The sequence below is a fragment of the Salmo trutta genome, chromosome 34 (genome assembly GCF_901001165.1).
Source record: "Salmo trutta chromosome 34, fSalTru1.1, whole genome shotgun sequence".
In the NCBI taxonomy this organism is placed as follows: domain Eukaryota; kingdom Metazoa; phylum Chordata; class Actinopteri; order Salmoniformes; family Salmonidae; genus Salmo; species Salmo trutta.
Genome location: NC_042990.1, coordinates 25110760 through 25131295, shown reverse-complemented (window position 1 = coordinate 25131295; position 20536 = coordinate 25110760). Strand labels below are relative to the sequence as shown.

Here is a 20536-nt window from a genome sequence, read left to right as displayed (position 1 = left end):
TGGTAAAATTGCTTTACCATGTTCTCTGCATTTTCTCCTTTGTTATTGGTTCATAACACCAAATAATTTAATCTGAACTATTGATAGTGAATGGTTAAAACGTGTTGTTGTTTTTTTTCTTCAGTTTGCTTTTTGGCTTATTTTATTCAATAAAACATGCAAATTCATGTGTGGCTGCAGGCAGGCAGATGCCCCAGTCATCCATCCCTTTGGAGCAAGATGGATAGGAAAGAGAGAGGAGATCCATCATCCATTAGGTCCAGTAGGCTACATTAAGGTAGTTTTATTCTACAATAAATCAATCACTCACTAGAAAACTATTATAATTTGATATTCAGCTTTTGTTCAAGTTAGACTATGTTCACAGAAATTCCCAAATTATATTATGCTATAGAGACCTCTGATTATTGACTGTTAAGGGTTCATACACATTTTTGACAGATGGAATTCCATGACTTTAACCAAATTTCCATGGCCAACAATTGGTGGTGCCTATGTGGCCTATATGAAAAAGTCAGCATGAATGTGGAATTGACACTAGAAGGCTGCTGGTCTCTGATCCCATGTAATTCTACTATCTCCTGCCAAGACTTAACCCCCCACAAAGTAAAATAACTGCACTGTTAGGCTACTGCATAAACTACATATGATCAACCCTCCATCTGGAGAGCTACTGGGTGTGCAGGCTTTTGATTCAGCCCTGAAACACACCCGAGTCTGCCTATCAAGGTCCTGTTGAGCAGCTGATGTTTGGGCTACAATGTGGTGTATTAGAGCGGGGCTCGAACAAAAGCCTGCACATCCAGTAGCTCTCCTGGAGGATGGTTGGTCACCCTTGATATACAACAAAATACTTTCATGTCTTTATATAATTATTCCCTCATTCAATGAATCAGGGATAAAATGGATAAGGTAGGCTACTTCAGTTAAATAAAGGTTAAATTAAAAGTAATTAATTCAAAGCAAGGTAGCCAACTAAGACATGTTTATCTATAACCTTATAAGACTAAAATATTAATGTTTTATGGGAGATATATATGCACACCATGTAAGCTATTTGTCAATTGGGCAATTTTTTAAAATGTTTTATGTGTCTGAATTACATTACCTACTGTTTTTAATAGAGGGGAATCCCAGCTTTCAAATAACGTGTCCGATGTATTTCTCAACAGTGCCAGTGGAAAGGCGACAATGAGTCAATTACATTTAATGCTTAGTCCTATAGCTAAAACGTTAACTAGCGAGATAGTTGTAGCATGGCTTATTATGTTTTGAATTAGCTATTTAGTTAGTCTATCATTATTTTATAGGCTACCTGCTGATGAAATCTCTCCTCCGTCAACTGCCCACTCGCAGTGGTACACACGCAGATGTTGCACAACCCACACACACAGACGCCCTGAAGGGTTGGCCTAATTTTGATCATTGCTGATATGTAGATAATATAATTAAAAAGGAAAACACAATAATACAATAATAGAATTTTCATGACCATAGGAACCATCCTGCGCATTCTCAAACTCCACGCATACACCGGATTCACAGACTAGTTTCACATAAGATTGAACAAAGCGGATATGAATGCACTCTCCATTGCTATTCAATGCAAATCCGCCTTCACTGCATTTTGATCAACCTTTTTTTGCTGCTGTATGTGAATCCAGGCCGGTGATAGTTCACTTTGTTTTACAACGGAGGCAGTATGCAATTCCCCAAAAATGGGAGGTGCCAGAATGGCGCCCCGGACAGCTCCGGCCCAAGTCAAGCGAAGCTCTCTAGTCTGACTTCAACTTTCTGGCCAATGCTACATACAGGGCTCAAGACTAACTTTTTTCATCACCATCCCAGAATCATCCAAAAGTGTAATTTAAATTGTCACAAACTGAAAATGAACCATCCCAAATTCAAATATAGATATATATTTTTTTACTGTTTTCATATGGCAACATGGGTCTATTCTTGGACCTAGGTCATTCACAGTGATTTAAAAGGCTAATAAGAGTAGCCTACAACTGAAATAGATAAATGGGGCTGTCTGAGCCAGAAATTCACATGTAAAAAAAAAATGCCTCTAAAAGGCCAACATTTAAATCGTATATTTAAATCTATTTTGCCTAAATGTAGCCTACATAAATAATTTTCCTACATGTAAAATTGTAGCCTAGGTTAAAGGCGCTGCTTGGTAATCTGACATCTCCCTTGGCTGTGCAGCATTTACGGTGATATGGCCTTTGCATAAGTCAGGGCATTCATACCTCTTGCATGTCACAGAGCAGCGCAGAGCTGTTGTGAAGGAAGTTGTCAAGGAAGTGAGTTTGTGTTTATACAGGACCTCCAGCCCTCACCTACCATCAACCAATCATGTCAATGCAGCGCTATACAGAGCCCTCCACATTGTTAAAACGTTTGAGAGGTGCATTGCAATGCAGTATGGAGCTCAATTTGGCCTCTGAGTGCCTCTGCAGGTTCCACAATTGCATCACAACATCCATATGGCGCCTCCAACCACATTTTAGATTCAAGCATGAATTGGCTCGAAAAGGCACAGATGTCTGCATTGACCATGCAGCATTTACGGTGATATGGCCTCTGCAGAAGTGAGGGCATTCACACCTCTTGCACTTCACAGAGCAGTGCAGAGTTGTTCTCAAGGAAGTGATTTTGTGTTTATACAAGACCTCCCACTCTCACCTACAGTCAACCAATCATGTCAATGCTGAGCTATACAGAGCCCTCAGCATTGTTACAAAATTTGGGAGGTGCATGGCAAAGAGGTAAGGAGATCAATTTGGCCTCTGCATGCTGCCGGAGGCTCCACAATTGCATCACACCATCCATATTGAGCCTCCGACCACATTTTTGGATCAAGCATAAATGGGCTTTTAGGCTATATAAGCTATGTATATTTGCAGCCTGGTCTCATATACTAGACGTAACATAGTAAAAGTAAATCAGTGACACTCAAATTTGTGTGATATTGTTATGTTTGTTATGGTTACATAAGACAGATGGTTACTTAAGGCAAAACCTAAGGTCAGGGTGGATGGGTGGGCGAATAACACAAACATCTAGCAACCTAAAGGTTGTTAGTTTGAATCACATCAAGGACAACTTTAGCATATTAGCAACTTTCAACTACTTACTACTTTTTACCTACTTTGCAACTACTTAGCATGTTAGCTAACCCTCCCCTAACCCTAACCTTAACCCTTTTAGCTAACCCTTCCCCTAACCTTAACCCTTTAACCTAACTCCAAAACTTAACCATAACCTTAACCCCAACCCCTAGTGTAGCTAACGTTAGTTCCCCTGGGGCCGAAGACGTGAATGTTGATTAAGGCAGCCCCCCACACCTCTCTGATTCAGAGGGATTGGGTTAAATGCAGAAGATACATTTCAGTTGAAGGCATTCAGTTGTACAACTGACTAGGTATCCCACTTTCCTTTAGCCAGCTAGCTAACGTTAACCACCTAGCCCCCTAGCTAGAATTCACAACATATCATACGAAATGGGTGCTGGATATCCACAAAGTAATACATACCATACGAAAAGTACTCTGATTTACGGAAGGAATAATACGAAATGCTCTGATACCAGGTTGCAGCTGCGCACTCCACACGTCACCCACCATGCAATCTGAGTGGAGACAGTCAGCATTCACAATCCTGGTGTTGTTTATTGCATCTGTAGATTTACCCTCTCTAAATTTCGAAGGGACATTTTCACCTCTGTTACATGAAACCACTCTCATATGTGGTGCGCTTTTTAGAATTGTGTGTTCCCGCTAATTGTATTTAGGAACATTCGAGCATAGCCTACTGGCATGTGTGCATTGCTGTGCTTATAATGTGAAGAAATAATTGTTTTTCAACATTTTAAGCGTTCTGATCTGTTGCATCAGCCTCATTGCTTTTTAACATTTGTTGATGTAAAGTATACCTTGTTGTATGAACGTTGAACAGGGGCTTGGTGGCACCTTAATTGGGGAGGATGGGCTCATGGTAATGTCTGGAGCGGAATCGGTGGAATGGTATCAAATACATAAAACACATGGTTTCCATGTGTTTGATGCCATTCCATTTGCTCTGTTCCAGTCATTATTATGAGCCGTCCTCTCCTCAGCAGCCTCCACTGGAATGGTGTATCTATGGTCCTGTTTGAACCGTCCCAGACATAGCCAATTTGATCTCCCCCCGGAAGACGGATGAGCTAGCTATATAGCCTACCTAGAAAGAAAGCACATCTTTCAATCCTCTCTCCCGAAGCTATTTGAATGATTAGGACTATTTCTCAGTTTCTCTCCCTTTCTGTGTTGGCTAAAGTAAACTCAGCTGCCTTCTGTCTGCTGCAGCGCCCTCTCAACAGCTGTGCCCAACACAAAAAATATTTATGTAGACTACACTGTCTTGCGAATGACTCGTAAAATCATCCTGTTGTCCCACATTTGGGTATTTTAAATGTGGTCACCCTAAGGCCAGCCGAACAGTGAACTGATGCATTGCAAGGAGACAACTCTTTTACATAGAATCTTCAGTGATATCTTATTTTGTAATGGGTTGGTTTTTTATGCAATGAATTTAGCAAGTGGATTTAGGGGCTCCCGAGTGGCGCAGTGGTCTAAGGCACTGCATCTCAGTGCTGGAGGTGTCACTACAGACCCTGGTTTAATTCCAAACTGTATCAAAACCGTCTATGATTGGGAGTCCCATAGGGTGGTGCACAATTGGCCCAGTATCGCTAGGGTTTGGCTGAGGGTAGGCTGTCATTGCAAATAAGAACTTGTTCTTAACTGGCTTAGTTAAATAAAAATACATTTTGAAACTCAATCTCCCATGGTTCCTTTCGCGCTTGTGTTGACGTAGCAGGAAGTAAACTTGGCATGTCGATAGGGGAGGTTCTTTTGAAGTGAAACTGGTGAGTTTTATGATAATTAACGTGCATATTTAACTGTCTAATTTTATATTTCACGTCAATACAATATGCACAGCAACGTCTGGATTATATCTCATGTAGTTCATATATATCTGTGTCGTTTTATATTTCACGTTAATACAATAGCAAGGTCTGCGCCTCGTCACGTTAATTTTTTCCAGGAAATATGTTTTTCCCTGACCACAGTCAGCCCCTAAACAAGATCAGGATGAACACATTCTCCAGAATAGCAATAATGTGTAGTGTAGACAAGAGTACACAGTTTATACTTTAATCCTGTTGATGTAACTCTGTATACTTGCGTGTAAAATTGGTTGTAAGAACCGTTATCTCTCTCTCCACACCCCCTATCTTTCGCAACACTCCTTCCCTCTCACTCTCTCCCTCCAGGGCAGTCTATATATGATGTGACGTGATGGGTGTCCATGGTCTGACCAGCTATGTGGAGGGTAACAGGGGCTTGTTCCAGGACGTCAGGTTCAGAGACAGCAGACTTGTGATAGATGGCTGTAGTCTGTTCTTCAGGCTCTATCTAAACCATGGACTGGATCAGGCACACGGAGGGGACTACGATGCCTTCGCTGCCCTACTGTCTGCCTTCATCTCTGCACTGGAGGCCTGCAACATACAGCCTTATGTGGTGCTGGATGGCGGTAAGGAGGAGGAGGAGGAGGAGGTGTGTGTGTGTGTGTGTGTGTGTGTGTGTGTGTGTGTGTGTGTGTGTGTGTGTGTGTGCGCGCGCGCGCAACAGGATCTGTGGCTCACGAATCAGCCTCGTCAGTAACTTCTGAAGCCCCATAAATTAAATCCACTAGGAGAAAAATCATGATCGACTCCAGTGACCGTCGATGATGATGATGTGTGTGTCAGGGTTTATGTTAGCCGGCTTTTGGCCGCCCCAAAAAAATTCAAAGGCGATAAATAAAACTGTTGCTGGCCAAAAATGACCGGGAGAAAAACAAATCCCATTGCAAAATAACGCTTTTTTATTAATTCATGTAAATACTTTTGACTGTCATGCTTATCGGTCTATAGGTTAATTTGCATAATTTAGTGGAATTAAATTGGCCTTTGTGTATTTTCGTTAGTCATCTGATATCGTATTTATCCAACACAACTATCATAATTGCTAACAGCATTTAGGGCCTATTTTGAGCGGGATTTATCCTGCAGATTCTCAGCTGGTTGCTGCTAGAGTAAAACGTGCTTTTATAAGCCCATTCATTGCGCAACAATTGCAAATGTAATATCGTGGCAAAAACTGTTTTGGTTCTAAATTAAAAATAGTTTTTATATTTCTCAACTGGTAATGGAAGTGCGCCACCCATTCACCATTCAAGTGCAGGCAACAGGCTATCAGTGGGTCACCAACCACTTTACAATGTGAGCTGGAGGCAGTATGCATTTTGAAAACATACTTAATTGTTTGAAACCTGAATGTTTTATTTCATATTATGAGGCATGTCTTACATTGCTTCAAAGTAGCCTATAGGCAAAATCTGACCATGGAAACGTGGAGGCAATTATTTTATAAAGGCGCGTGAGTTTCAAGTTTGGGGAAGATTACAATTTATCCTACCATTTCTACCGTTCCGCGTGCCAGTTATGATTTTCATATGCACATTTTCGTGGAACCGTTTCATTTCAATAATAAAGTTTTCATTTCTCAAAATCATTATCAAATGGTTAATCATAAACATCTGAATAAAAATAACAAAATTCTAAAAGTTAAGTAACAGCCTCTGCCATACGGACACATTGATACACCGTGATCCATTGGTGGCTAAAGAAATGAGCGCATGGAACTCATAGCCTATAGGCCAATGCAGCAGTAGCCTATAACTATTGATTATCGAGGGGGAGATTGTTGGAAAGATTTTTGAAATAGCTTACTGTGAGGAAGTAAAGTTTTAATATATTATAATTCGCAATGGATGTAAAAAAAACAACACTTTCCTAAATTTCCGCGCAGCAGGCCAGGTACTTATGTGCGTGCTCAGGCGCGCGAGGTCCCCCAACATTATCAGGACAGAGAAACTAGACACATGCTCATTGCTCACTTGGAGCACTCCAAACAAGACAATGAAAACATTTATAAATCTCGTAAATGATGGTTATGAAATAAACCCAAACTTGTTTCTCGCAAGTGTAGCAGGTTGTGAACTCTGCAAACAACGTTTCCACTCCGCGCATGAGAACGGTGAAAACTGTAATTAATACATGCATTAACAGAAATTGATGTAACCAAATGACGGGGATTAACTACTGGTGACAAATATAATGGGGAATTTATTTTAAAAATATATAATCAAAGGGCAAACAATTCACACAATGAAACAATGAATGCGCAAGCGAGAGACTCGCCTTTACAGTATCTTCGCCACACATCCCTCCCCTTCTTCATGTCTCAACATTTTAAAATAAACTCAAGACACATTATCTTCACACATATTTGAGATGTTTTCCACTGACACCCGCAACTCAATAACCAGCTTGGCCCATTGCCACGCGTGCTGCCCAAATTGCGGACTTTGCAAATAGGCATAGGCCTACGAGCTTATGATTTGAAACAATCCACAGCTATTTTTTTTAACTAAGCTAATAATCATTGTTTCCTCTGTGGCTAAATAATGCATTCTGGTGAAGTATTTTGAATAATTGTATTTATTTCTGTACAGAGAGGAGCAATTATATAATTTTGGCACATGTATTTCCATTTACTTCCCTATTGGATCCACCGCTATGCAATTTCACACCTGTTCTATTGGTTTTCATATGAACTTCCTTTAAGCACAATCCTAGTCATATTAGCAACCCATTCTAGTTGTTGCATCTTTAAATTCCCCCGCTTTATAACCGCTATCAGGTGCGCTGTTTAGAATGGTGTTTTCCCAGGTGTGCTGTTTAGAATGGTGTTTTCCCAGGTGGGCTGTTTAGAATGGTGTTTTCCCAGGTGTGCTGTTTAGAATGGTGTTTTCCCAGGTGGGCTGTTTTAGAATGGTGTTTTCCCAGGTGTGCTGTTTAGAATGGTGTTTTCCCAGGTGTGCTGTTTAGAATGGTGTTTTCCCAGGTGTGCTGTTTAGAATGGTGTTTTCCCAGGTGCACTGTTTAGAATGGTGTTTTCCCAGGTGCGCTGTTTAGAATGGTGTTTTCCCAGGTGCTCTGTTTAGAATGGTGTTTTCCCAGGTGTGCTGTTTAGAATGGCGTTTTCCCAGGTGCTCTGTTTAGAATGGTGTTTTCCCAGGTGTGCTGTTTAGAATGGTGTTTTACCAGGTGTGCTGTTTAGAATGGTGTTTTCCCAGGTGTGCTGTTTAGAATGGTGTTTTCCCAGGTGCTCTGTTTAGAATGGTGTTTTCCCAGGTGTGCTGTTTAGAATGGTGTTTTCCCAGGTGAGCTGTTTAGAATGGTGTTTTCCCAGGTGCGCTGTTTAGAATGGTGTTTTCCCAGGTGCGCTGTTTAGAATGGTGTTTTCCCAGGTGTGCTGTTTAGAATGGTGTTTTCCCAGGTGCGCTGTTTAGAATGGTGTTTTCCCAGGTGTGCTGTTTAGAATGGTGTTTTCCCAGGTGTGCTGTTTAGAATGGTGTTTTCCCAGGTGTGCTGTTTAGAATGGTGTTTTCCCAGGTGGGCTGTTTAGAATGGTGTTTTCCCAGGTGCGCTGTTTAGAATGGTGTTTTCTCAGGTGCGCTGTTTAGAATGGTGTTTTCCCAGGTGTGCTGTTTAGAATGGTGTTTTCCCAGGTGTGCTGTTTAGAATGGTGTTTTCCCAGGTGCTCTGTTTAGAATGGTGTTTTCCCAGGTGTGCTGTTTAGAATGGCGTTTTCCCAGGTGCGCTGTTTAGAATGGTGTTTTCCCAGGTGTGCTGTTTAGAATGGCGTTTTCCCAGGTGAGCTGTTTAGAATGGTGTTTTCCCAGGTGCGCTGTTTAGAATGGTGTTTTCCCAGGTGCGCTGTTTAGAATGGTGTTTTCCCAGGTGCGCTGTTTAGAATGGTGTTTTCCCAGGTGCGCTGTTTAGAATGGTGTTTTCCCAGGTGTGCTGTTTAGAATGGCGTTTTCCCAGGTGGGCTGTTTAGAATGGTGTTTTCCCAGGTGGGCTGTTTAGAATGGTGTTTTCCCAGGTGGGCTGTTTAGAATGGTGTTTTCCCAGGTGGGCTGTTTAGAATGGTGTTTTCCCAGGTGGGCTGTTTAGAATGGTGTTTTCCCAGGTGTGCTGTTTAGAATGGTTTTTTCCCAGGTGCGCTGTTTAGAATGGTGTTTTCCCAGGTGGGCTGTTTAGAATGGTGTTTTCCCAGGTGTGCTGTTTAGAATGGTGTTTTCCCAGGTGGGCTGTTTAGAATGGTGTTTTCCCAGGTGTGCTGTTTAGAATGGTGTTTTCCCAGGTGGGCTGTTTAGAATGATGTTTTTCTGTGAATTGTATATTGGCAAATGTTTGCAAATGACGTTTTATTGTCTGCTTCATTACATGAGTTGCATGTTCGGTTAAGCTGCATTACCATAATCTAAATGCGATTTCTGTCATTCTGAACACCGTGGGTGGACGCCCCTTATGCACGCAATGCATATGGGTCCGATAGATTTCTCAAAAGGCCGAAAATGTAAATCTTCCCGGTCACGTTGTCCAGCGCCACATTTTCCTAACGGAAACCCTGGTGTGTGTGCGTCAGGCATGGACCCCAGTGATAAGAAGCTGTCCACCCTGAGGCAGCGGCTGCAGAGTAAGATCCAAGAGGCTGAGTCTCTGTCCCGGGGCCGACACGGCTCCGTCCTCCCCCTCCTCACAAGACACGTCTTCATCCAGGTACAGACACACACAGACGGACCCAGAGACATACACACATACAACATACAGGCGAACTCATACACACCACTCTTCTCCTTTTTCACATCACATTCTTTTTTTTCTGTCCCTCCCTCAGGTCCTCTCCCAGCGAGGTGTACCGTTGGTCCAGTGCCCCGCCGAGGCAGACTGGGAGATTGCCTGCCTGGCCAATCAGTGGGGCTGTCCAGTTCTGACCAATGACAGTGACTTTTACATCTTTGACTTGCCAGGTGGGTGGAGCCAGACCAGGAAGTGATGTCTCCTTCCAGTTTTTATCTTACCCCTCCCCCCTCCTCTCGCTCATCCCTTTCTCCCGCCTCTATTTCCAGGTGGTTATATTCCGTTCCGGTTCTTCCAATGGGCCAATGTTAGCAGTTCCCCTCCAAATCACTACATCCCAGCCAGACGCTACACGGTCAGTGGGATGTGCCAGCACTTCAGGGGAATGAACCGGGAACTTCTGCCGCTGTGTGCTGTCCTGGCAGGGAATGACTACACCACAGAACAAACCTACAAACACATACACACACTCCTCCCTCAGCTAACCACGGGAGGGAAGAGGGGAGGCAGAGGCAGAGGGAGCCCATCCCATATAGAGGGCCTCCTTCTCTGGCTCTCCTCCTTCCCTGGACCTGAGGAGGCTCTGGATGAGGTGGGGAGACTGACAGGAGGAGTAGAAAGAGGAGGAGGAGGAGAGAGAGGGAGAGGAGGAAGGGGGAGAGGAAGAGCAGGGAGAGGAGGAGAGATGTCCGGCCTGTGTTCTATGCTCTGGTCAGGCATGCAAGAGTACCACCTGACCCCTCAGAGCCGTCTCTCTACCTGGTTCTCTGGAGGCTCATCCAGGTCGCCAAAGGGGCTGTGGGCCACTACTCCCTGCCCGCTGCCAGAGTGGCTGTGCTGGGCCGCAGGGAGCGGGGCGATGGCCCCCCTGGTGCTGGATGTCCTGGAGCTCAGGAGGGTGCTGCTTATCCCTCAGGTGGAGAACAGCCGACTACCCAGCAGCCACTGCAGTGCCACGGCCATACGACAGGCCCTCTACGGGATCCTACTGGCCAATCAGGAGCAGGGGGAGAGGGGAGAGACAGGGTGGGGAGAGGGTCACAGGGTCCAGAGACAAGGTGGACAGGAGACCCAGGTAGAGGGACAGGGAGAAAGGGGGAGGGGAGGAAGGCAGTGTGGAAGGAGGGGAAGGGGCAGAGGGCAGAAACAGGGAGTGGGTCAGGGGGGTGCAGAGCCTTCCTCAGGCAGTGGCCAGGGTGAGAACAACGCCCCTAGCGCTGTGGAGAGTGACAGACGTATGAGTGTGTTTGTGGAGGAGTACGACAGACACGATCTGAACCTGAGGAAGTGCCAGGTGGAGCCACGGACCCCTGGAACCAGGCTACACCTTGAGACACTCTGCCAGGTAACCATAACTCTCTGGCAGGTAATCATAGCAACACACTATGCCTGGTAACCATAACAACATACTCAGTCTACATTTTTTCCAAGATTGTTACTTTTTTGTCCATAGTGTCATCTTCCTTTTTGATTTGTACTAACCCCCCCACCCCTCCCTCTCTCTCGCTCCATCTCGCTACAGGCTCCTGTGTCAGTGCGGCTGGGAGTGCTGTATGATGTTCTGGGGGTGAAGGAGTCCTCTCTGTCCCCCTTACCTCTTCACCTTAGGCTGGCCCTTGGAGTGACAGGGTTCTGGAGGAGAGAGGCCAGACCTTTTCCCTCTCTACCCCAGGTACAGGCTCTGCTGCTGGGCATGGTCCATGGAGAGATGGCCCGGAACACTCATCCTGGACTGAAGCAGAACACAGGTAGGGGCAGTGTACACACATGCAAACACACAGGTACGCGCATAAACGTGTGCACAAACACACACACAAATACACTGCTCAAGGGAACACTTAAACAACACAATGTAACTCCAAGTCAATCACACTTCTGTGAAATCAAACTGTCCACTTAGGAAGTAACACTGATTGACAATACATTTCACATGCTGTTGTGCAAATGGAATAGACAACAGGTGGAAATTATAGGCAATTAGCAAGACACCCCCAATAAAGGAGTGGTTCTGCAGGTGGTAACCACAGACCACTTCTCAGTTCCTATGCTTCCTGGCTGATGTTTTGGTCACTTTTGAATGCTGGCGGTGCTTTCACTCTAGTGGTAGCATGAGACGGAGTCTACAACCCACACAAGTGGCTCAGGTAGTGCAGCTCATCCAGGATGGCACATCAATGCGAGCTGTGGCAAGAAGGTTTGCTGTGTCTGTCTGCGTAGTGTCCAGAGCATGGAGGCGCTACCAGGAGACAGGCCAGTACATCAGGAGACGTGGAGGAGGCCGTAGGAGGGCAACAACCCAGCAGCAGGACCGCTACCTCCGCCTTTGTGCAAGGAGGAGCAGGAGAAGCACTGCCAGAGCCCTGCAAAATGACCTCCAGCAGGCCACAAATGTACATGTGTCTGCTCAAACGGTCAGAAACAGACTCCATGAGGGTGGTATGAGGGCCCGATGTCCACAGGTGGGGGTTGTGCTTACAGCCCAACACCGTGCAGGACGTTTGGCATTTGCCAGAGAACACCAAGATTGGCAAATTCGCCACTGGCGCCCTGTGCGCTTCACAGATGAAAGCAGGTTCACACTGAGCACATGTGACAGAGTCTGGAGACGCCGTGGAGAACGTTCTGCTGCCTGCAACATCCTCCAGCATGACCGGTTTGGCGGTGGGTCAGTCATGGTGTGGGGTGGCATTTCTTTGGGGGGCCGCACAGCCCTCCATGTGCTCGCCAGAGGTAGCCTGACTGCCATTAGGTACCGAGATGAGATCCTCAGACCCCTTGTGAGACCATATGCTGGTGCGGTTGGCCCTGGGTTCCTCCTAATGCAAGACAATGCTAGACCTCATGTGGCTGGAGTGTGTCAGCAGTTCCTGCAAGAGGAAGGCATTGATGCTATGGACTGGCCCGCCCGTTCCCCAGACCTGAATCCAATTGAGCACATCTGGGACATCATGTCTCGCTCCATCCACCAACGCCACGTTGCACTACAGACTGTCCAGGAGTTGGCAGATGCTTTAGTCCAGGTCTGGGAGGATATCCCTCAGGAGACCATCCGCCACTTCATCAGGAGCATGCCCAGGCGTTGTAGGGAGGTCATACAGGCACGTGGAGGCCACACACACTACTGAGCCTCATTTTGACTTGTTTTAAGGACATTACATCAAAGTTGGATCAGCCTGTAGTGTGGTTTTCCACTTTAATTTTGAGTGTGACTCCAAATCCAGACCTCCATGGGTTGATAAATTGGATTTCCATTGATTATTTTTGTGTGATTTTGTTGTCAGCACATTCAACTATGTAAAGAAAAAAGTATTTAATAAGATTATTTCATTCATTCAGATCTAGGATGTTATTTTAGTGTTCCCTTTATTTTTTTGAGCAGTATACTTTAGTTAGATCCACAAAAAACATCACATTGCAAAGTGCCCAAATATTTGGTTGTACAGTCTTGTCTTTCGTACACCAACATACACACTAAACCAGTTCTCGCTCTAACTCAGCCGCAGAACAGAATCTGTGGATGAGGCTTCGCCTGCGGCCAGGAGACAGGCGGGGTTTCGATGTGGGCGTGGCTCATTCCCTCAGCCAATGGCAGGCCTGCCTGTGGAGTGTGCTCAGTCTGAACCAGCTACTGTGTCTGCCCCTGCCTGAACCAGACACAGCATGGTAGGTAACGCAAGCACACACACACACACACAAACTGCCCCTACTCGTTTGAACCATACTGTCCCTCTGTCCCCCAGGTTATTCAGTGGTAGTCTGGTCCATGGTTTGGTTGGCCGTCTGAGAGGGGGTTGTTCTCCTGAGTCTGTTCTGGCTGCAGCTCCTCTCTCTGGGCATATCTACCGCTCCCTACTGGCTGCTCTGGAGAACTGCACGCTAAATACACTACCATCATCAGGGAGGAGGAAGAGGGGGAGAGGAGGAGGAGGAGAGAAAGGAGGGAGAAGGGGAGGAGCCCCTTCCTCCCAGGAGATAAACAACAGGTTTGCTCTGCTGATGACTGAGGAAGAGGATGAAGAGTGAGAGGAGTGAGGAGACTACTGTAGGTTCTTTCTAGTCAACGTGGTGCTCATAAATAAACATTCCTCTTTTCACAGCTTAGAGAGAAAGAGAGTGGGATGAAAAGAAAGAGATGGCCTGTGGTTTTGGTACACTATTTTAGGAAGCATTAATTCATTGATTTAAACCCACTCAGGGAATGCTGCGTTTCAATGACGATTCTAAACAATTAACATTTAATGAAACTCTTCCTTTTAATTAGGACATATAAAGTATGTATGGCCTTCATGAGGCCTTTACGGCAGCGAATGCCATCTTAACAAGCAGCTGATGTCACCTTGTCAGCATATGAGTCTACACAAAACATTGAGCCTTTGAACTGTTTTTAATAAAATGTGTAAACTCAATGAAGATGTGCATATTGTTCTTATCATTAGTCTCAATGTCCACATAGCAACCCAACCAGACCATAGTAAGAGTTACTTAACTATTAGTAACCAAATAAAAACATGTTCAGTTCCAGCTTTCTGTTTATTTTCAATTTCATGTTAACAGTCATCACATACATACAGTAGTAAAAATGCTAATGTTTCTTCTATAACCTCAGACATTACATAATTTCATTACAATATAAAACAGTACAATTAAATACACACAATAGCATAAAATGCATAGTATAGAATCATATTTTCAAATTCTTGAGCTGCACTTGATTTCATTTACACGGTAAAATAGCACTTTTGGAACTAATCCATTGGTTGTATCTACTTTCAAGTACTTGACCCAGGTCTGATAAAAACATGTTTGAGGCTGAGAGCTCTTAGATCAGTCGTTCATCTGTAGCTTTAACAATGAGCTTCTGTCTGAAGACAATCATCACTGAGTGACTTTCATGTTAGTATTTTCCCTCGCCTCAAAGAGTGTGTTCTCTATGATTTCTGTCAATATGAAGCTTCAACATGATTCCACTACAGCAGTTTCATACCACACTGACCAGCTTTCGTCCTCCAAATAAAAGCACAACAGATAAAACATTTTAAAGACCCTGGGTTATGCTGTGGATGATGATGGGGGTACTGTGTGAGTGTGTGTTGACACAGTCTCCTCTTCCTTGGCTCCACAGGTGTCCACCACACAGATCAGACAGCTGGTGACGGGGAACGCTCTCACCTTACTGCATGTCACCCACCTACACACACACGCACACAAAGGAGTAAGATAAAACACACACAGGAAATCATACACAAATGTGTGTGTGTGTGTGTGTGTGTGTGTACCTGTCAGTGTCAGTGTGGTACTCCAGGATGTGTCCTAGTCGTCCGACCCCCTGGAAACCTGCCAGTACGTAAATCACTCCGCTGACTGCAGCACACCTCACGTTCATCCCACGCCACGGCATTGCCGCGGCAACGTGCCACTCATTCCTGGCGATGTCATAGTACTCCACCGAGTCCAGCCCACCTATACACTCATACATATAAATATACCCCAAACATACCCTACAGTGTGTGTGTGTGTGTGTGTGCGTGCCATACCCAGTCCGTTCATTCCTCCCACAGCGTAGATTCTGTTGTTGACAAACACCAGACCGTGGTTCTTCCTGGCTTCCCTCATCCCACTCAGCTCCCTCCATCTAAAAACACACAGAAGATACACACATTTATTAACTAGTTATTAACTTCTAGAGGAGTGTGTGTGTATGTGAGCGCGTACGTACGAAAGGGAAAGGGGGGGATACCTCATCAGTTGTACAACTGAATGCCTTCAACTGAAATGTGTCTTCCATATTCAACCCAACCCCTCTGAATCAGAGAGGTGCGGGGGGCTGCCATAGTATGTGTGATTAGACTCACTCTTCCTTAACGGAGTCATAGACCTCACAGTTGCTGAGGACCCTCCCAGAGACGTTGTTGCCTAGGGACCCTCCGCAGACGTAGATGAGCCCATTGGCCTCCACGCTGCCGTGGCTACAGCGAGGCATCAACATACTGGCTTTGGTCTGCCATGACTCACACCGCGTGTCATAACACTCAAACAGGTTCAACGCTGAGCTGCCTGGAGGGAGAGACGAACAGAGACACACAGAAAGGAGCACAAACACTTCAATACAATGGTACGCTACAATACTAATATAGATAAGCCACCAGCCCAATACTTCACTGTTCTCCGGTGTGTGTGTGTGTGTGTGTGAAACTCACCTACTTCTGACCCTCCAGAGGTATAGATCTTGCCCTGAGAGGCGCAAGCAGCCAGACTGTCCCGTGGTGTAGGGGGGCCTGGTTTACAGAAGAGAAAATGTAAGAACAAACACACAAAATATTTTTCTCATTTTAGACCACATGGGAGTGAGTATTTGATGGTATTAAAAGATACCGAATACTAAATGTTTTATGAATAGGGAATGACCCTAGAATGGCAAAAAATGTATTCCAAGTGATTTTAATGGGCTTTCTTCATTCTGATGGTTTTATACACAACCAAACTAGGACAAAACTGATAGTGAAGTAGTCCAATTTGTAGAAGTTTTAATCTATTTAGCACTGTATCAAAATACCTTTATAGATGGTATTATATCCATACTGGGGTATACTGGTTTTCACAATATATCACCCAGCCCTAACACACACACATTTTTCTGTGTTGCAACACAAGTCACACTACTCCCATTTCAGTCACTAATACAACACACACACACTTTCCAGTACCTAGTTTGGAGTACCAGCTGTCCTTCAGCACGTTGTAACAGTCCATTCTCTTGATGGGGAACAGCTGAGATCCTCCCAGGATGTAAACAACATTATCCCAGAACACCGCCGTGGCATCACGACGCTTCTCAAACGGACAACGAATGTCTGACCAGCTGTAGTCCTGGACACACACGGCCCGTACTTGAAATGATTCAGCCGTTTGATTAACATCCCCACATACTTGAATGAGAGCAGATGGACTACAGACTGGCCTTATCTAAGTGACGTAATGTTCTTTGAGTTGAAGCACATGTAGGATTACAAAGGTGTGTGTGTGTGTTTGTGTACCTTAGGGTTGAAGTATCTGCAGGACTGTGGTTGCGAGCCTCCAAACAGAGCAATCCTGTAGTCATGTTTCTTACGTCGCGGGCGACTGTTCTCTCCCAACTCCTCACGATCCTCTGGACACAACAGGTGGTACCGCATCCCACCTACATACACAAAAGAGGTTACACACACCCACATAAATAATGGGGCCAATGTGTGACATTGGGATCCACACGTCAAAATGGTTTGAAACTACAAAAAATATCAGCTTAAATGCAGTTCCACATATATGCAAATTGTCCCATAACTCCACTTATACTTCCCCCTTAGGCCGAGGACCACACATCTTTAAGCAGGGTTCATACAGACATTGGCAAGTCAAATTCAAGGACTTTTGAGGACTTTTTCAGGCACTTAATTGTAATTTTCAAGGACCTCAATGTTAAACAATTGTATAATTTATATAACTGTAAATACAGTATAGGGCCTTATATAGAACCCCCCCCCCCCAAAAAAGCATGCAAAAAGTGTAAAAGAAAAAGTAGGCCCTTATCACTAAGAATAATGCATTTTTTAGGCCTTGATATTCAAATTATTATTACATTCTAAAATATGTGAGAATAATGTGGACATTGCCTGACTAAATAGATTGAATGCATGCATGGCGAGGTTTCTGTAGCCGATGTGGCTGACGCAGGCACACATAATAAAGCCATGAATAGCAGTAGCATTAATCTCACCATCGCTGTTATGATAAAGTGACCAAAAAACAGGAAGGATTTGCATGGAAAGCCAAGTTGAAGCCAACATGAGATGTTGTCATCATCATAATAACCGCACATGGTTTTACCGCAGCAGAGTAGCGCAACACCCTTCAATTGAAGCGGCGGAAAACAAACGAAAGTGTTCACATCTCTGACAAAAACTGATCAAAAATTGAATAAATGGATACCAAATGCGAATCCAACAAGTATTATGCATAATGATTGAAGAAGCACGTTAACGACAGTATGGATTTAGGTTTTAAGTATCAAGGTAAGGTCCCTCTCGGTTAGAGACGTTTGATTTCTCAATAGTATTTACTTTTTTAAAGCATTTACAAATTGTTATGTAGTTACACTGCATTTCTGAAATCTCTATACAAAAACTGACAGTTAGATCCAGGATTCTTACAGGGTTCAAGTTCAATGTCTAATTTAACTGATTAATGCTTAATATATGATATAAAGACAACTTACATTGCCATAAATGCAAGGACAGAAAAGTAATGTTTTATGTCACACGATTTTGGACATATCCTTCAAGGCACCAACCATAGTTATGATCCCACATATATCTTAATGCAGATTATTATCAACGACTTATCAAAAGCTGTAACAAGTTGTCCAGTGTAGGAAATTCTCACTGGTACTCCAGTTTATAGTAAGACCCATATACAGCTGTGTGTACTCACTGATGACCATCTTGAGACACTCTGGGTTGTCCTGTATGAGGGGTTCAGCCTGGACGGTCTTGGAGAGGAAGGCTTTGGACACCAGAGGGAAGCGAACACAGCCCAACACCTCCACCATGTGACTCTGTCTGTTACACACATCATACTTCAGCCACCGCACCGCAGACTCATAGATCTACGCACACAAACACACAGAAAGGGAGAGAGAGAAATAGAGGGGGGGGGGGGTGTCATACTTCAGCCAGTGATCTACACACAATGACAACATGGTAAAGTATCCTGGTGTGTGTATGTTACCTGGTCCTCGGCCCGGACAGTGAGTGTGTCTTGGTGCAGTAGCTGTGTGAGCTGGGTGACGTTCAGTTGGAGGAATTCATCCAATTTATAGACCTCAGTGAAGTGTTGATGGATGAAGTCATCCGCTGACAGCTTCAATTCTGGACAGTCCAAACACTCCGCTAGAGCAGAGATGCCTAGAGAGAGACCAGAGGTTAAGGAGTGTGGAGGTGAATTTGAGAGACACCATTATAGATGTATAGAATTTAGACATGTCTTACCCAGACAGTTGGTTGCATCAACTTGCTCTTTTAGGAAGTCAACACACATCTTCTTCACAGGTTCTATCTGGTACTGGTTGGCTGCATCCAGCAAAGACTGGACATTACTGCTGTTCACTGAGATACTGAAACACACACACGGTTTGGGGTGTGTTTTGTGTCTGAAGTGTCCCATGTGGACGGACATTTGCGTGTGTGTGCGTCTTACCGAGCGGTGTAGACAAACTCCACCAACAGTTCTATGATCTCAGGCTCAGCACTCCTCAACTCCACCTCGTGACTGGTAGACTCCATCATGCTGGCTAGAGAGAGATATGGAGAGAGAGAGATATGGAGAGAGAGAGAGATATGGAGAGAGATATGGAGAGAGAGAGAGAGATATGGAGAGAGAGAGAGATATGGAGAGAGAGAGATATGGAGAGAGAGATATATGGAGAGAGAGAGATATGGAGAGAGAGATATGGAGAGAGATATGGAGAGAGAGATATATGGAGAGAGAGAGATATGGAGAGAGAGATATATGGAGAGAGAGATATGGAGAGAGAGATATGGAGAGAGACACGTGTCACATTGGGTAATTAGAGGTAAGGGAGAAAGAGATAGGGTTACAACAAAGTTGAGTGTGCATGTGAGTGTGTGTGTAGTGTACTCACTAGTAAACATGAGGCTGAAGAAGTGGCTGGCTGCAGCTAAGACCACTCTGTGAGCAGGAATATGTTTCCCCTGAACCACCAAGATCACATCACATAGGGTACCCTGCAGAAAACACACACTGTTAGACACAGACTGTTAGAGAGACACACACACACACACACACACACACACACCTGTTTCCTTAGGTTGTTCATGACGCCCATGATACTGGACAGGAATCTGGACTCCTCTTTGGAAGCCAACTTCTTTTCATTCTTCTTCTTAGAACCCGAACCTGAGGGTTTGTCTCCTGTTACAGCTGCAGAAGCCATGCTGGTGCTGGCCATAGCTGCTGGGTACTAAATTTGGTGTATATTTAGTTAACTTAGGGTTGTCAATAGCCTCATAAGACAGGAAATTCAAAATACGCACCAATAATAACGTGTATGGATAAACTGGCTAGCTTGCAATAGTAGCTACAACTCCCAGTCTGCTGCTGCCAATGTACACTGCACAGCCTGTTTGTTTTGGAGATAGTAATTACGCTAACTTAGCTAGCTAGCTATATAGACCGCGTGCAGTTCAGCAGCTAGCTACATACATAGGCATGTCCAGCTCGTATATACACTAATCTTGATGTTGACTCGCTGCAAGTAAACCGCTGGGCTATAATATTGGTTTAGTTTGTTGACAGAACAAGTTAAGAAAAATGGGTTTTGATTTTATGTGTTGGCTAGCACTGCCAGAGTATCTCTGGCACTCACTTCTTCCGGCTCCCTGTTGTGGTAGAATCAGTAGCAGCGGCAGTCAAATATCGCCCTCTAGCGTCAGTTTCCAGACCGCCTCCGTTTGTCTGTTTTCATTCTGAATGGGAAAAAGTGTATTTCTTACAGCCAGCCTACCGTTTGTCGTTTCATAAAGGCACCAGCGTTGGAAAAAGTACTCAATTATCATACTTGACTAAAAGTAAAGATAACTTAATAGAAAATGAAAGTCACCGAGTAAAGTAAAAGTGAAAGTCACCCTGTAAAATACTTCTTAAGTAAAAATCTAAAAGTATTTGGTTTTAAAT

General features: G+C 44.4%; 2 protein-coding genes across 4 annotated transcripts; one reads left to right on the top strand and one right to left on the bottom strand.

Annotated features, from left to right (window-relative positions):
• The first annotated feature begins 4855 nt into the window (after positions 1–4855).
• Positions 4856–14218, top strand: aste1b (asteroid homolog 1b). Its single transcript, XM_029732395.1, has 8 exons — positions 4856–4915; positions 5324–5586; positions 9594–9727; positions 9846–9978; positions 10078–11153; positions 11331–11556; positions 13306–13471; positions 13549–14218. The coding sequence occupies exons 2-8, from the start codon at positions 5349–5351 to the stop codon at positions 13829–13831; spliced, it is 2256 nt and encodes a 751-aa protein (XP_029588255.1). The 5' UTR covers positions 4856–4915; positions 5324–5348; the 3' UTR covers positions 13832–14218.
• Positions 14219–14323: 105 nt separating this feature from the next.
• On the bottom strand, positions 14324–20328 carry klhl7 (kelch-like family member 7). 3 transcript variants are annotated; one of them, XM_029732397.1, is made up of 14 exons: positions 20229–20328; positions 19659–19823; positions 19485–19587; positions 19040–19133; positions 18832–18956; positions 18572–18747; positions 18275–18449; positions 16843–16985; positions 16513–16675; positions 16006–16083; positions 15661–15862; positions 15343–15440; positions 15085–15268; positions 14324–14996 (listed from the first exon to the last, which is right to left on the bottom strand). In XM_029732397.1, exons 2-14 carry the CDS (start codon positions 19809–19811, stop codon positions 14858–14860), a joined length of 1833 nt encoding a protein of 610 aa, XP_029588257.1. In that variant the 5' UTR covers positions 19812–19823; positions 20229–20328; the 3' UTR covers positions 14324–14857. The 3 variants fall into 3 exon arrangements, with proteins under 3 accessions (XP_029588257.1, XP_029588258.1, XP_029588256.1); XM_029732398.1 differs by lacking the exon at positions 20229–20328 and adding an exon at positions 19897–20222; XM_029732396.1 differs by lacking the exon at positions 20229–20328 and having other exon boundaries at positions 19659–20222.
• Between the last annotated feature and the right edge of the window lie 208 nt (positions 20329–20536).

Bases quoted from the DNA above. Each gene is read 5' to 3' on its own strand.
- klhl7 (XM_029732397.1), bottom strand. From the start codon at position 19,811: ATGGCCAGCACCAGCATGGCTTCTGCAGCTGTAACAGGAGACAAACCC. The intron at 16,676-16,842 runs GTACACAAACAC...GTGTGTGTCCAG, and splicing joins GCAGATACTTCAACCCTAAG to GACTACAGCTGGTCAGACAT. The intron at 15,269-15,342 runs GTATGGCACGCA...ATGAGTGTATAG, and splicing joins GGGAGGAATGAACGGACTGG to GTGGGCTGGACTCGGTGGAG.
- aste1b (XM_029732395.1), top strand. From the start codon at position 5,349: ATGGGTGTCCATGGTCTGACCAGCTATGTGGAGGGTAACAGGGGCTTG. The intron at 5,587-9,593 runs GTAAGGAGGAGG...TGTGTGCGTCAG, and splicing joins TTATGTGGTGCTGGATGGCG to GCATGGACCCCAGTGATAAG. The intron at 11,154-11,330 runs GTAACCATAACT...ATCTCGCTACAG, and splicing joins ACCTTGAGACACTCTGCCAG to GCTCCTGTGTCAGTGCGGCT.